This window comes from Aptenodytes patagonicus, chromosome 26 (genome assembly GCF_965638725.1).
Source record: "Aptenodytes patagonicus chromosome 26, bAptPat1.pri.cur, whole genome shotgun sequence".
NCBI lineage: Eukaryota > Metazoa > Chordata > Aves > Sphenisciformes > Spheniscidae > Aptenodytes > Aptenodytes patagonicus.
The window spans coordinates 311,236-325,660 of NC_134974.1; the positions used below are offsets into that span (position 1 = coordinate 311,236).

General features: G+C 44.7%; 1 protein-coding gene across 7 annotated transcripts; it reads right to left on the bottom strand.

Annotated features, from left to right (window-relative positions):
• Positions 1–142: 142 nt before the first annotated feature.
• DAP3 (death associated protein 3) lies at positions 143–14,382 on the bottom strand. Of its 7 annotated transcripts, none has more exons than XM_076359770.1 (14): positions 14,310–14,368; positions 12,800–12,862; positions 12,091–12,137; positions 8,463–8,585; positions 5,166–5,267; positions 4,272–4,380; positions 3,709–3,801; positions 3,132–3,262; positions 2,658–2,738; positions 2,101–2,259; positions 1,635–1,694; positions 805–894; positions 406–523; positions 143–260 (listed from the first exon to the last, which is right to left on the bottom strand). In XM_076359770.1, the coding sequence occupies exons 3-14, from the start codon at positions 12,130–12,132 to the stop codon at positions 175–177; spliced, it is 1,194 nt and encodes a 397-aa protein (XP_076215885.1). In that variant the 5' UTR covers positions 12,133–12,137; positions 12,800–12,862; positions 14,310–14,368; the 3' UTR covers positions 143–174. The 7 variants fall into 7 exon arrangements, with proteins under 7 accessions (XP_076215885.1, XP_076215884.1, XP_076215879.1 ...); XM_076359769.1 differs by lacking the exon at positions 14,310–14,368 and adding an exon at positions 14,152–14,245; XM_076359764.1 differs by lacking the exon at positions 14,310–14,368 and adding an exon at positions 13,909–14,015.
• Positions 14,383–14,425: the final 43 nt, after the last annotated feature.

Here is a 14,425-nt window from a genome sequence, read left to right on the forward strand (position 1 = left end):
TCGCGCCCCGCGCCGCCGCGCCAGCCAGGGCGCACGCGCGCTCCGTCCCCAGCGGCGGGAAAGCCGGAAGCGCGTCAGCGGCGGGGCCACGCCCCCCCGTTCCCGCCCCCCCCCCCCCGCGCAAGCGGACACCGACACCGGGAGGGAGCCGCCGCCGCTCCGGCCTTTATTGCGCTACAGGGGCCCCGCCAGCCGCTCCAGCTGCCGCGGGTTGGAGCCGCTCAGGAACCGCAGCTCCTCCTTGCCGTCCTCCGTGCGCGCTGCAAGACAGAAGGTGCGTTGGGGGCGCGGCCCCCGCCGGGGACCCCCGCCCGCCCCGGCACCCCCGGCCCGCCGTCCCGAGAGCCGCCTCCGCGTAGGCGGGCCGGTCCCCGGGCCGCGGGGTGCCCCGGGCGCGGAGCTGACCTTTCTCGTGCTGCAGCCACTTGCGGTCGAGGTAGTAGCGGTAGCAGCTCTCGAACTCCCGCGGGCTGTAGTTGGGGACCGGGATGGGGACGAAGGGGTCCAGCGCATCGAACCCCTCCTGGGAAGGAAAGCCGAGGGTGAGACCCCGCGGCGGGCTGCGGCGCCCGGGCATCGCCCCCTCCCTGCTGCGGGAGTCGCCTGGGAGAGGGCCCAGCCCGGCTGCGTACGAGCTCAAGCAGAGCTCATTCGAAGGAGAATAAAGGAGTACGTGGTCTGGAGAGAGACGAAAGCAAGGTCTGGCACCCTGACCTGAACGCAGAGCCCAACCCAGGATTTCTCTTTGTTTCCCAACGTGAAGGGGGAAAAAGAAAAATAAAAAAAAAAGAGGCCAAGACCCACCTTTCCCAGCAACTCCTGGGGCAAATAGGCAGAACTGGGTTTGAAGAGAGAGCCGGTCTGGCTGAGGGTGGTCACAACGGCACCTCCGTTCTAAAGGAAAGGTAGATTGGAAACCCTTTTAGCTGCAAACGTAGCGTTTGTGAAATAGTTACGGACTAATTCTAAACAAGTGAGGTATTTTCTTCTTTGATCTTAGTTACTTCAATTCCAAAGTTCTGTATAATGGACTTATTAAAATGTTCCTAACTGGGTTAACCCTGGCTACCCCAAGTACACAGGCAGCGCAGGGAACACATAGCTGGTGCTTCCAGTGCCGGCATTGAAACGTGTCATTCTTACCTAGAAATGGCTTTCCGTTGAAACAACTGAAATACTTTAAAAGGGACTTTTCTGTATACTTTCAAATCTGAAGACTACCTGGTTAGAGATATTGGCACCCAGGGGACTGGAAAAGAAGCAGAAGGAGTTGACCTCCTATAGCAAAAAGTTTAACCGTTTTTTTTTAGGAACTGAAAGTTCTCATTAGTTTAAAAAAATCATAAAACAAAGTGTCATTAAGGGTTATTTAATACCTCTAGCTCGGGAAGCACGAGTCATAAACTGGAGTTTGGCACGGTGATCGAGAAAAGCATTGTTATATATTTGACCTGTTCTTACTCTCTTCGGGTGATGTCAGAAACACTGATGAGATACTAACCCTCAACAGTCGCACTATGCTCACACTCCTTCGCTGAAGGAACAGTGTGATGTTAGATTCGTAGCTTTATGCTTATTGGCACGTAGCTTCAATTGCTGAGAATCACGCACCCAAAGGTACAGACCGAACTCACCCAATCGTTCATCATCATCTTCCTTAGATTGTACACAAGCGTCAGCTCCTCTGGAGAAACCTGGTGAAGATTGCCTGTATCACTTTTTTTGCCAGCAGTCTCCATCTGAGACATAAATTCCCCTCCCCTACTTTAAATTGGACTGGAAGGATCGTTTGCATCATTTAGGCGCATTTTTTTTTCTTTGCTTCCACTGAGCACTGTAGCGTTCAGCCTTAGTAATGCTACGTAGAGAAATGCCCCGACCTTTCCTACTGTAACAAGACACAGATGTGCTTTTTTTCTTACTGAGAGAACTTTCTTCAGTAGAAGGGTCTAAACACAATATGAATTTTGCAGGTCCCTCCAAGTTAGCAAAGCCAAACGTACGTCTTTCAGGGATTACTATAGAACTTAAAAATGAACAAAACACCCTCCCTGCTCTCCCTTGCAGTAGGAATGCCAAGGAGGACAGAATCCTTCTTACAGGGCTTTTGTCTTCCTTCTTTAACGTAGTCCTTCCCCAGAGCGCGTTGACGCCGTCCACTGCCACAAGAAGCCGGAATGAGCCGAGATGACATTGCTGCTTTATCTCTTTCAGCACAACCCCTACAGCATCACTGGCATTCCTCACGCGAGCTAAACCCTTTAAGGAGGAAAAGGCACATAACTCGGGTTGGTTTTCTTGTTAAGATACAATGCTGGCAACTTTGGGCACCGTCTGCCCTTTCTAAGGGGGAAGGGAGCTAAAACGAGAGTCAACAGTCCGTTTGCTCCTTTCAAAGGAGCAATCTGGTCTAAGGTACTGAGCATCAAAGAAGTAGGAACTTTCAAATTCTAATTTTTGCTTCTACCCAAGTTCTCTGTACAGCTTCCTTTACAGATCCATCACATCTTCCACAACGTTTTTTGTAGCCACCTTGTCGATAGGGAAATGCCTTCCATTTCCTAGAACTGGTATTGGTAACACCTTTAGAAGCAATTTGTTCTACATACACAATAATAAAAGGTGAGACAAAGCCAGAAGCACTTGTTGTTCCTTACCTGCTCCACCACTTCACCCAGCGGTCTGCCCTCCTCCGTGCTTTCTCGTTTGCCCCACACGTATTTTTTTTGTGTTTTTATCTGCAGTAAGAGAACTACGATTAAACTGGGAACTAAGTAGTGCGAAGGTAGCTTGGCAAGTCTGGATGGCAAGGTTCCTGGTTCTTTGCCAGTGTTATAGACTAGTGCAGAATCTGGGAGAAGCGTTCATCGCAAATAGCCATCCCCACAGCGGGGATTTAAAGTACTTCTTTTTCTACAAAAACTGAATCCCAGTGAAGGGTAGGGTTTGTGGGTTTGTATGCAATACGAGTGCATGCATTAATACATGAAGCATTTGGTGAAAATGAGCAAATCTAGAATTCACGTCCAGGTGCTCAATGACAAGAAGCACGTGCACATGCAGTCCCTGAGAGATGATCCTGTGGGTAGTTCTTAGCTACTAACCAAAACAACTTGACAGGCTCTACAAACCTCTTTTAGGAAGCGCTCGTTTGAGGTTTTGAAGTTCTTGAGCCAGAAAGATGCTTGCAGAGGCTGATCAAGCCGTTCTTTGTTATAGGAAGACTGCATAAGCTCCCTGCAGTTTTTCACCCAGAGATGAGCTGTAAGCAAAAGAAAACTGTTGCTTTTTTTTTTTTTTTATAAAGTCATTTTAAAGTCAAAATAATTGTACGAGTTGGGTGGTGGGATGTGTGTTTGTATCTCTTATCCTTATTCTGCCACGCTGGTAAGAGAAGTCTGCCATCCTTAATGGACAAGACTCTCCCTTGAGAACAGAGGAGGTCACACAGACCCACACACAGTATGTCTCCTGTCATACTCGTTAACAGTGGGGGGAAAGTGGGGACTATAAGCATGTGAGAGCATGTGAAAATAACTAATTATGTTCTACTTTATTTTGGGGGTTTGTGCTTTATAAGCCTTCTCCGTTACGGAAAAAACAAAGATAATTTGCTGTGGCCTACCCTACACCTTTCACTTGAAGGAGCATCTTCCGGATCAGCAAGTGTATTTGATGTAGTAACACAGACAGCATCGGTGTTCTTACCATCTGGGACGTGCAGCACCAGCCAGCCTTGCCTTGCACAGTAGTGAACCACGTGACACAGAGTCATGGTTTTCCCTGTTCCTTTCTCACCATCTCCAACATGGACTGTCAAGGAAAGTCTCTAAAAAAATCACTTCAATTTATACTTGACTGTAATTCTTTCGCAAAAGGCATAAAGGAAGTTCAAAGGTCGTAAAAGCAGGGATGGCATTCCATCATGCTTTTGTGCAGCAGCAAACCTAGCCTAAAGAGTTCCTTCTCTCTGTATCTCTGTATCCTCCCACCCCACTATACCAGAGCTGATGGTTCCCATTCCCTTAGTTGTGTTGATAGCCCTATTTGTGGATCTGTGCCATAAGCCAAATCTGGCTTAAAATAAAAGTATACGAGGTTCATGAACTTTTCAGCCTAGCTTTGCTGACAACAGACATGTGGTAGAATCATCTCCTGAAGACTAAACCACAGTGGTCAGCATAGGATCAAACATCACCCTCATCTGTGTAAACTCACCTGCTTGCATTTGATTTGCATTCTACCATCAAGCAAGTGATTTTAAAAGATACAGATCACATATCTGACAGCTGGGTGTGCAAAGTTGGAGCTTTTCAGGTAAGTGAAAAGTTCTAGAGCTGGTTTTCGCACCATCAGGCAGGCTTCATTGAAGGTCTTAATCTGAGAAAAGAAACAGAACATGAACAAGAAGCCGGGTGCTGGCACACTACAGCTGCTCCTGACATGACTCCATCTCTGACTGGTCCTGTGCAGGGTCTGCACGTCCACTGCTCTCCCCTCGTCTACCAGGCCAGTCACATCGTCATAGAAGTTTATCAAGTTGGTCAAGCGTGACTTCCCCTTGGTGAAGCCGTGCTGACAGTCCCCGATGACTTTCTTGTCCTTTGTGTGCCTGGAAATGGTTTCCAGGATTAGCTGTTCCAACACCTTCCCAGAAATCAAGGTGAGGCCGACCGGCCTGTCAATGAATCAAAAGTCAACCACCTAGAATTACTAACTCACAGGTAAGAAATCTATTCCTAAACTCAAGTAGGCAGTCTACGTTAGCTGCTTACGAAGCCTGATCCAGTCACAGCATGATCTGTCTCACAACAGAAATCAAGATTTTTTTGTCGCTGATATAAACTTACTTCATGAGACAGCCTGTTTCATACAGAAATGTAACTGTGGAAAATATTTCTGTAACTTACTATGTACTCAGAGATGAAAAATATTGGATAGAATGTTGCCTAAGGTGGAATCCTCACACCCTTCTGCCGCTATTCTGGTTAGGTTGACCGATAGCTTTTAGATGTAGAAAGTAACAGTAAGGACCAGGAATAATTGCATTCTTGCAGCACATCGCTGTCTCTTATTCCAAGAGGAAAGCATTGTAGTTACGCGATGGATCTGCTTCTTCCCACATAGCAGTCCACTCCCTACAAATCTGCTCTAAGACAAAGTACCTGCTGCTGGAAGCGATAGGGCAGTCCATGTGGAAACACAGCTTTCACCTCCTCAAGTGGAATGCTATAATGGCGACCCTCGTGGTGTTCTGCGTGGTTGGCCTGGGAAGGTAAAATACAAACTGTAACAGTCGGGAAAGTCTGATACCTTTTTTCTGGATACAGAAGGCCTGTGAGAATGGAACAGGGAGGGAACACTCAATCAAAGCGAGTATCTACTTACTGAGAGTCAGAAGAACTAGCATATTAAAGTAAAGCAGGAATTGTAGTATCAGGACACTACTGGCAGATGCTTAAGAGGAGTCTAAAGAAAGGATATCCTACCTGGCAATAAAGGGATTCCTTGAGCTTGTATATGAACCATTGTGTTTTGTGGGCACCGGTGGCCCTATGCTTTATCTAATCTTTTATTAGTCCACTTGTACTTCTGGTCACCACAATATCTTAACGGTAATACGATCTCCTTTTGAGTTATCTGATAGATTCAAATTTACTTTCTTTAAGTCTGCGACAAAATTATGTTTTCTGGTTTGTTCTTTGCCGTCTCTCAATAGTAATTCCGAATACGCCGTTTGCCTTTTTAACTAGTACTGGTTGCTTGAGAACTCTTGTTTTCTGATCTGTTTTCTGGGGCACTAATTTCAAGTCCCTTGTTGTGACATAAGTGGTCAGTATTATTCCTCCAGCGGACTTGCATCATTCTGCATTTATTTATAGTGACTACTTTAAGATCTCTGACTGTGCACTCTAAGAAGCAGTTGTTACTGGTATCTGAAAATTTAATACCCATTTCATGCCTTGTTATACAGCCTTGTTTTTTCCCTTCATTATTCTGTTTTCCTACCGTGCAGTACTTGCAAAGCACTTATTTATTTACGCTTGGTCTAGTCATCAGTTTTTGTGTCTTGTGTAATTAGGACAGTATATAGACTATTCTGCAGTACTTCCTGTGCGGCTTTTACCAACTTTTGTGCCAAGCTTTGTCTGGCATTTTTAGCAGCTTTGTGCCAAGCTTTGAAGCTTATATCATGTCCTGCTCTGCACTTTCTGCACTCTTCCATGGATTTAAAGTCCTCCTCTATATTCTTGTGCATGCCAATCTCCTGCTCCCATTCTGGTTGAGATGGAATCAGAATATAACAACTTCCTTGTTTTCTTTATTTTGCATAGTAATGATCCAGGAAAAGTAGTTTTATTTACTATTCAGAAAGAAAAGAAGCAGTAATTATTTCTGCCAGCTTTAGCAGATTTGGGGGCTGATCCAGACTTTCCTTGTATTCCTTATTAACTTTGGTGTAGACCCAGGGCTTAATTTACTGAGGCCCAGAACAGATGAGACAGTAACTGGTGTGGGCTTGGTCACTCACCTGTGCAGTCTGGCTGACAAAAGGTTTGACCATGAATGGATGGGGAAAAAAAGGTTGTGATGAGTACTGCTCCCCTGACCTGGCTGCCTGCTGTATTCCTCACATGAAACCGTGTGAGCAGCTGTACCTACAGGTTTGGCTACTGCCTGCTTTTGCCATGAATATTTTGCTTTTCCCAGTTCCTTGATGGACTCTTCATGTGCAACTGCTGCAGCTCTATTGCAGACCCAGGAATTCTCTAGCCCCAGGATTCTTGCTACGTGTTAGTCTCCCTCCCTTTCTTCAGACCAGATTTTCAGTCTTCCAGCACGCAACATGCCTGTTCTCTTATCTTCTGCCTGCCCCCCTGCCGAAAAGCCCATGGTAACTACACCCCTTTTCCATACCTTACTGAGGACAGGTCAGTGCGTCCTGGACTGTATGGTTTACCTTGGTACAGCTGCAGGATTCGAGGTACCCACAGGTTGGCCAAACTATTTATATGAAGAAACCATTTGAAACCATAACTTCAACAAACTGCTCTCTAAGCTGCTTGAGTTGCCAATCTGGTGTTTACTGGTCAGTAAATCTTAGCAACAGGAAGAAAATTTAAAAAACCTGGCTAGTCAATAGCTCCTCTGCTGTAAGATGTCACTTGGAGATAGACTAAAGAGAGACTTCAGTCTTTTTTCACGCAGAGCTGTATTTCACACTCTGAGCTGAATTCCCTAGAGTTTTCCTGCACGTGTTGGACACAGACTAACAGCACCTGTGTTTTTGCATGGCAGTGTTATCTATGGACTCGAACAGAAGAGCAATACTCCGGAGACCATTTTCATTCTCAATTTCATCACTGACTTGCTGCATAACCTTGGGCAAATTCCTTCACTCGGCTCCTCTATCTGCAAAGTGGGTCAGTATATTTATCCTCATGTTTAGTCACTTTGAGTTTTGCTAATGGAAAGGTATATAAAAGCTAAGTCTTCTGAAAAATTTAGTTTTCATCTGGTCTTTTTAATCCGTTTTTAATGGGACTTTATGGTGCGCAAGTACAGGTGCAGTCAGAGCTATCAGGTTTGCTGATGAAGCGAGACAGCAGAGCCTCTCTGCTGCAATACGCGATCTGCAATACAGCAAGTCTGAGGAACGCTGATCTGATAAATTAATAAGCAATGGCGGTTGTCACCAAACATCAGGCACGTGAAGTCAGAATGCCAAAGCCAGTTGCCTGGCAACGTAAATGGTAGGCACAGGACAGTGGGGACAATCCGTGCCATCTGGACTCTTCTGTGCAATCTATAGAGACACTTGCATCACGTGAGTAAGATCATCTGCATGCTGCTGTTTCCATAGAGACCCCAGAGGAATCAGTATTGAAAGACTCCAATTACAGAGGCAGCAGAAAAGCACCTCAAAGGCTTATTCCATTCATTTATTCCACTTCATTTTGTGCTTGAGACGGAAAGTGTGAGGCTGGAATTATGATGCTGGAGAGCTGTGCTGTGCTGTGCTGAGGTCATCTGGGGTGTGTTTTTTATCCCCCTTCATAGCCAATTTGGGGAGGTTAGTCAGGGAAGAATAACCCCGGAGTTGAAATTAATGGTGTCTGATGACAAGCTAAGCCACATCTGAGCTTCTACAATACACAGTCTATCTCATCTATGCAACTATAGAGAATGAATCAATACTTGTTCCCAGGAGCTTTCAGGCAGAGGACCAGCCCTGTCTTGTTTAAACCCGGGCAGGTGCACTGCACAGCCATGGCCTGTTTTCCTTTGGGCTGGGGATCATGGTCTAGATGCCTATTATTAGGCCTGTGTACTCCCTTCCCTTATGTTTACTAGAACAACACAATCCCAGTAAGCACTCCTGGCTCCAGCATGTCCACAGACAAGACTGATGGAATTTAGGCACTTGCTGTCTGACAATAACAATTGTGGCAGTAACTCACCGGGTCATTCTCGCTGGTATAGAAAATTGCTCTTGGTCTTTCTGTCAGTGTTTGGGCATCCTGGCTGACAACGGAACTTAAGCAATCCTTGGCTGCTGTATGGAGGGCATACCCACGGTCCAACTAAGGAAAGAAAAAGGCAAACAGACAACAAACTTCTCGGCAGTCAAAGATTACCAGTAAGAAATCCAGGTAGTAGTTTGGTTTGTACACTCATTGTATGCCCATTATGATCGGGTCAAGGTAGCATGCAATACAGAATAGAATTCTCTGCAGTTAGAATAAAAACTCATCATTAGAATGTAAATTCATCATGAAAAACCACATGCTTTAGAACCACATTTCACATTTAGATGCCTGCTTCTAAACCATTTCCATTCACTTAAGTCACCGACCACCTTAAGTCATCTAGAGAGCCAAGCCCCGTACCTGAAAGAGTTATTCCCTTCAAGATTGCTTAAGAGCACAAGTACAGCCATTAAGGTCTTATTGCTGGGAAGTTCCCACAATGTTTCTGCCTACACTGACGAACAGTAGCTAGTACCTTGAAAATTCAAGCTGTCTAGTAATCCACAATCACCTCAATTATTGAGGGATTAGTGCAGTGCTGCCCACTATTTGATATTTATAATTACATTCCCTGCACTGATTTTCCTAACTGTGTCCCTGCATACAGACTCTTTCATTATAATACAGACGTGGCTGAGAAACTGAAACAGCCAGCTAAGCTGATTAATTCTTTTTTTCATAGACAGACTGCTGAAGCATGCCTGTAAAGCCTAGCCAAAACAGGCAAGAAAGTGAGTAGTAGAATGACAAGCATTTTATCATGTTATGGTGAAAGAAAATATGAGCATTTGTCAATGAATAAAAAAAGTGTACACTCCAAACAGAGGCTGTGACCAAAGCAAGCAAAACTGAAGGCCACCCTTCGTATTACTGACTGGAACAGTTGCAGGCTCCACTGTAAACAGAGCAAGTAGTTTCCTATTTTGTCTGTCTGCATAGATGAGAGTAGCCATAAACTAAAGTTTAGAGACAGGAACAGCTGTTTCAGTTCTCCATGGCATGATGCAATTCTGCTGTCGTCCGAGTTTTCCTCAGGGGGTCATTTGAAAGCCACAAGGGCTCAGAAGAAAGTGTAATGTCGGATTACCCCACATCCCATGTTAAACACACAATGAACTCCTGAATCAGCATTTCAGAACTCTTTTTAGGGAAGGAATTATAACCGGTTTGTACTCAGCACTAGATACCTATAGAACAAACTACTGCAATGTAAATATGGAAGATCACTAAACATTTACTTCTGTCATCACATTTTAGCACCACCTTCTCTTGTTCCCATAATGTTCTTTTCCTCCTCAAATCCAAATGATCAATTAGGATGTCTTATTTGGCTATGTTTAAAGTCCACAGAAGTGACTTAATTTACAGCCTAGAGCAAGGCACCAAGATGCTAATTTAATACATGAATAACTAGAGCAAGCAACTATTGTCACCTATTCACCTAGAAAATGTCAGCCCCAGGTCATTTCTACCCTGGAATCATAGTCCCTCTCATTTTCTTTGAACATCCCACATTCCCTCCTCCTCAAATCTCAAGTGAACGTCCTGGGGCTGTGAGCTTTGCTCACTTAAAAGAAAAGGCAAGCTTACTGCTCTGTGGACATCCTTTCTATGGAGTACCATACAAATCCTTGTCCCTGACCTGTGTAACAGTGAAAGAAAATTAAGCAGGCATTAACTTCTTGCTCTGACCGTGTTCAGTTTTTATGTGTCTAGACTCAGCTCAAGACTTTAGTTGAATGACACTGAGTCAAACCAATATTAGCAATACCACTTTTTTAAAAGCACAATCTCAGAAGATCAAGCAGGAGTTGGATTCTCTATGGTACAAAAGCCAGTTCCTAATAAGTTCTATGAAGGGAGTAGAAGACAGCACACTAAGACAGGATGCAAGTGTGAGAGGGATATGTCTTGAAGTCCAGTCCTCTGTTTTTGCAGCCAAGTACGTATAATTTCTCTTTTTCCATCAACAAAACATATCTCATCTTTAAATTACTACATTTTTCTCCTGGAAGGATACTGTTCTAGAACATCACTTCTTTGAGCCTTAGCATGATATGTCCTCCTCAGAATCACCATCTAGCCTTGTAGTGCTTTGGAACTTTTCCTTTGTGGACTGTAGCTTGCACTGGGCTGTAGAAGCAGCTTCTAAGTACGTGGCGACGTGAACTCCTTCCTAACTTTTTGAAGTGCTACAAAATCAAGACAAGCTCCTAGAGTAGTAAATACAACACTACTCACAGTTATCCTGAATTTGAGAGATACAGACTTGCATTTTATGAATTACTGCATTTCTGTTTACAGAATTCATGCACAAGTGCATCTGCATTTTTAACAGGCTACAAGAATACCTTTGAGTGAGCTAGAATACCACTGCTAATGCATTATATATTCTGACTTTATAGTAGCAACATGCCACTTGGTCCCTCCTCCTGAACAGAAGACAGTGGCTTATCACTGATCCCCTTGGCTTCACGCAGAATGCCAGAAACATATACGTATACCTTTCTGGCTCATTGTAGAGCTCTGCGTAGTAAATCCTAACATGTACGTAAGGTTCTCATGTTTTCACATCATCTTTTAACGCAGTTTGTGCTCGTAGCGTAGAGTGGATTTTATAGTAAGTTTCCATCTGCCAAAGGACAGAGTAATCTAACTCGGATCCCTGAAATGGCAGCAAACTATCACGTGGTACATGGAGATTAATCACAAAGTCATGTGCCATAAGGTGGAGCTGTTCCTACATGATTCCACATATCTTAGTCTCTAGAAAAGACTGTTTATTTCATAAAGGCTGCCATCATAAGTACAGTACTGTACAACCAGAATCTCGTCTCTGGAAACAAGTAGTTATACAGCCATCCTCTTTAATGGCTGCATATCACTATGTACTAGCGAAAAAGCATTTAAAAGACAACAGCAAACAAAACAACTGAAATTCTTTACCATTAGGAAGTCATTCCAGATATGCAACACTAATTCATTACGCTGTTTATAATACAAGGAAGCTTTACCGATAGCATAGTGCTGCTGTGTTGTTGTGGCAGAGCTAATATTACTACACCCACCTGAAGCACTGAGCCATCTTTGGCGAAATTATCTTCCCACCAGCAACACAGGCTTTGTGAAAGGCTGGTGGTTCTGTTCTGTGTAAAGGGCTTCTCCCTTTGTACTTTCCAGCAGTGCAGAGCAAGTAGATTCTCTGTTTTCTGAGAAACACTTGCACTGAAGATGTACAATTTCATCATTCTGGACATTTCAGAATGCTAAACTTTAGTCTTCTAGCAAATGTCTTATTTAAGCCAACTATCCAGGCTTGCTTGCATGTTCTCTCTCCCCAGCCAATGGAGAGAAATGTAGGAGGAGTAACACGCACAAGCGGTCTGGTCTCTCTTTCCTTTGCCCATAATGGGAGTTTACACAACTGGCTTATAGGAGACACTAAGTTTTTAGATGACGAATGTAAGAAGAATCTCACTTTTTACAGTTGTAAACTGTCATTCCAGATCACAGGACAGCTGAAATATTGGAAACAGCATCATGCTATTACAGGACTTACCTTTAGAGGATGGTAGACAAGTCCTTTCAGACTTCTCAGCATTTTTTCTGCAGAGACAGAAGTGGATTTTTTAGGTTTTTTATTATGTTTAATATATCTTACGCTGGGAGAGAATCGTCCCTGCCCAAAAGAGCTTAAAGTCTAGGCACACAAATAATTCAGAAAAACTGTCAGAATGCTCTGCAGCAATACAGTTGACTACTGGTAAGCAGCATCATTTGCCTAATAAAAAAATATTCCATTAATTATGTTGCCTTTTTTCAGAGAGACATACACAAAACCCCTTACTTTATAAGTAAAGATATTTCAGTCATCTAGTGAGGAGGACAGATTCTTTTATTGGGGAAGGGCATCTATTTTGACTGCAGCTGTTAAAAGATGTAAGAGCAAGGGCTACATAGCGATTATTTTGAAGAAACTGAAGGTGCTTCTGTGTTTCCAGCTTCCTCCTAATCATATATTAGTATCTACTGCTCAGCCATTTTTTATTGCAACAGCAGAAAGAACCCAAAAGAAAACACTTGAGCAATTGTGATGCAAAAATAGAGGCAAAAAGGTAAGTAAATTAGTTAAATGTCATCTCTGCCAGCATTCAAGGCCTTCTTCATACCACTTTCTTAGAAGAAAATAATGACAATACCTAAAAAAGATGTTTTACGAATTCTTGATTGTGATAAGTTACACAATGCATTCAAAGCGAGATAATTACCTTCTAATTCCTTAGGAGGAATAGCTGTCTTGGTGGAATCGGTGGTTAACTGCAGTGTTAATGCTAAGCAAGACAAAGATGATTTAACTGCATAGAATGGCGTTTACAACTGTTACTGCATAGAATGAGAAAATAACTCCACACTGAAGGACGTTAATTTTGTAAAGATGCTTCACATTCTTTCATCTAACAATCAATGCACAATACGTATTTGAAAAACAAGCTCCAGTTTTGCTACTTCAAGAATAAGTGAAGATATCAGCCTCTGGAGGCTGTTTTAGTCATTTTACTTTGCCATGCTAGCATGTACAGCAGAAGAGGAAGGAGAAATCCAGTTCCGCATGAGAATGTATCCCATTTGTTTCAAGAACAGGTTTAACAGTAAAGAAAGTAGGGATGGGAAAGCTGTTTTCTCAAACATAGCTAGTAAAATTAAGGAGTCACAAGAACCTGAAAGTTTCTGTTTATTTTGGGCACCCCCAACATTGTGATGGAATTCTTGAATAACTACCTTAACACAAGTTGTAAGGGCTTTTCTCTAGGGTTTGTCTGTCCGTGGGAGAGGAGCTTTAGCAGAAGAGTAGATTAAAACTGCGGCCACTTCACTGATTTGTACCTGGATCAAGTTAAAGAACTGTCCAACTCAGCATACTGTTCCATTATAGAAAAAATACCTGTCTGCTTGTGGTCTTTAGGAAAGGATTTATAGATCAGAATATAATTTGCTAGTAAAAATTATGCAAAGAACCCCAAAAGTTTTATTTGCAGACGTTGCCGAAACCAGGACACTAACCTATCACCTCTCCAGACTAAATTAAAAACAAATTTCTGGTTGCTTGCTGCCTGTATGTTTACTGCTGGCTTCAGGAACCTGAAGCCAAGCACCAGAAACACAGGAGTAGGAGATGGAAACAACTCTGAGCTAACCAGTGTTACCGTCTTCGGACGACCGATGTCTGCATGCCCACCGCTGTTTCAGGGACCTACTCCCCCGTGCCTTCCCCCCACTTTTCCCTCCCATGTGCTCTCCACCGTACTCCATTATCCTCTCTTTTTCTGAACATCCATAGGGCTGAGATAATAAGGACACATAAAATACATCATTCAACCTGATCTAGAAACGGTGGCCATTCGAGAAAACCGGGAAAGCTGAAGTTCTGTTCGTAAAACCTGCGAAGGGGAGCTAAAGGCAGCCAGCCTCTCTTCCCTTCCCGCCTCCCGGCAGGCCAGAGGCTGCTTCCCTTGTCCCCGGCCGCTGCTCTGCCCCCTTCCTCCCGCAGCCTGGCTGCTGGATCGCGCCCCGGTTACCGCCCCCAGAGTCCCGACACGCTGCCGCACCGCGCGGGCCCGACCTCCACACGGCTTGCTGCCCGAGCGGCCGCCGCAGAAGCAGAGCCGCCGCCAAGCAAGCGGCCGACCCGCGGGCCCCGGGGCCGGCGCCGGGCGATGCCCCCCGGGGCCGGCGCCGGGCGATCCCCCCCGGGCCGGCGCCGGGCGCCCCGGCACTCACCGCTGGCGGCGGGCCCGCCCCGCTGACAGGATCCGCCGCGCGAGAGGCCGAGGATGACGCGAGGCCGCTACGGGTCCCGCGCAGGGACAGGCGGCGCGGGGCGGGATAGCGCGGGT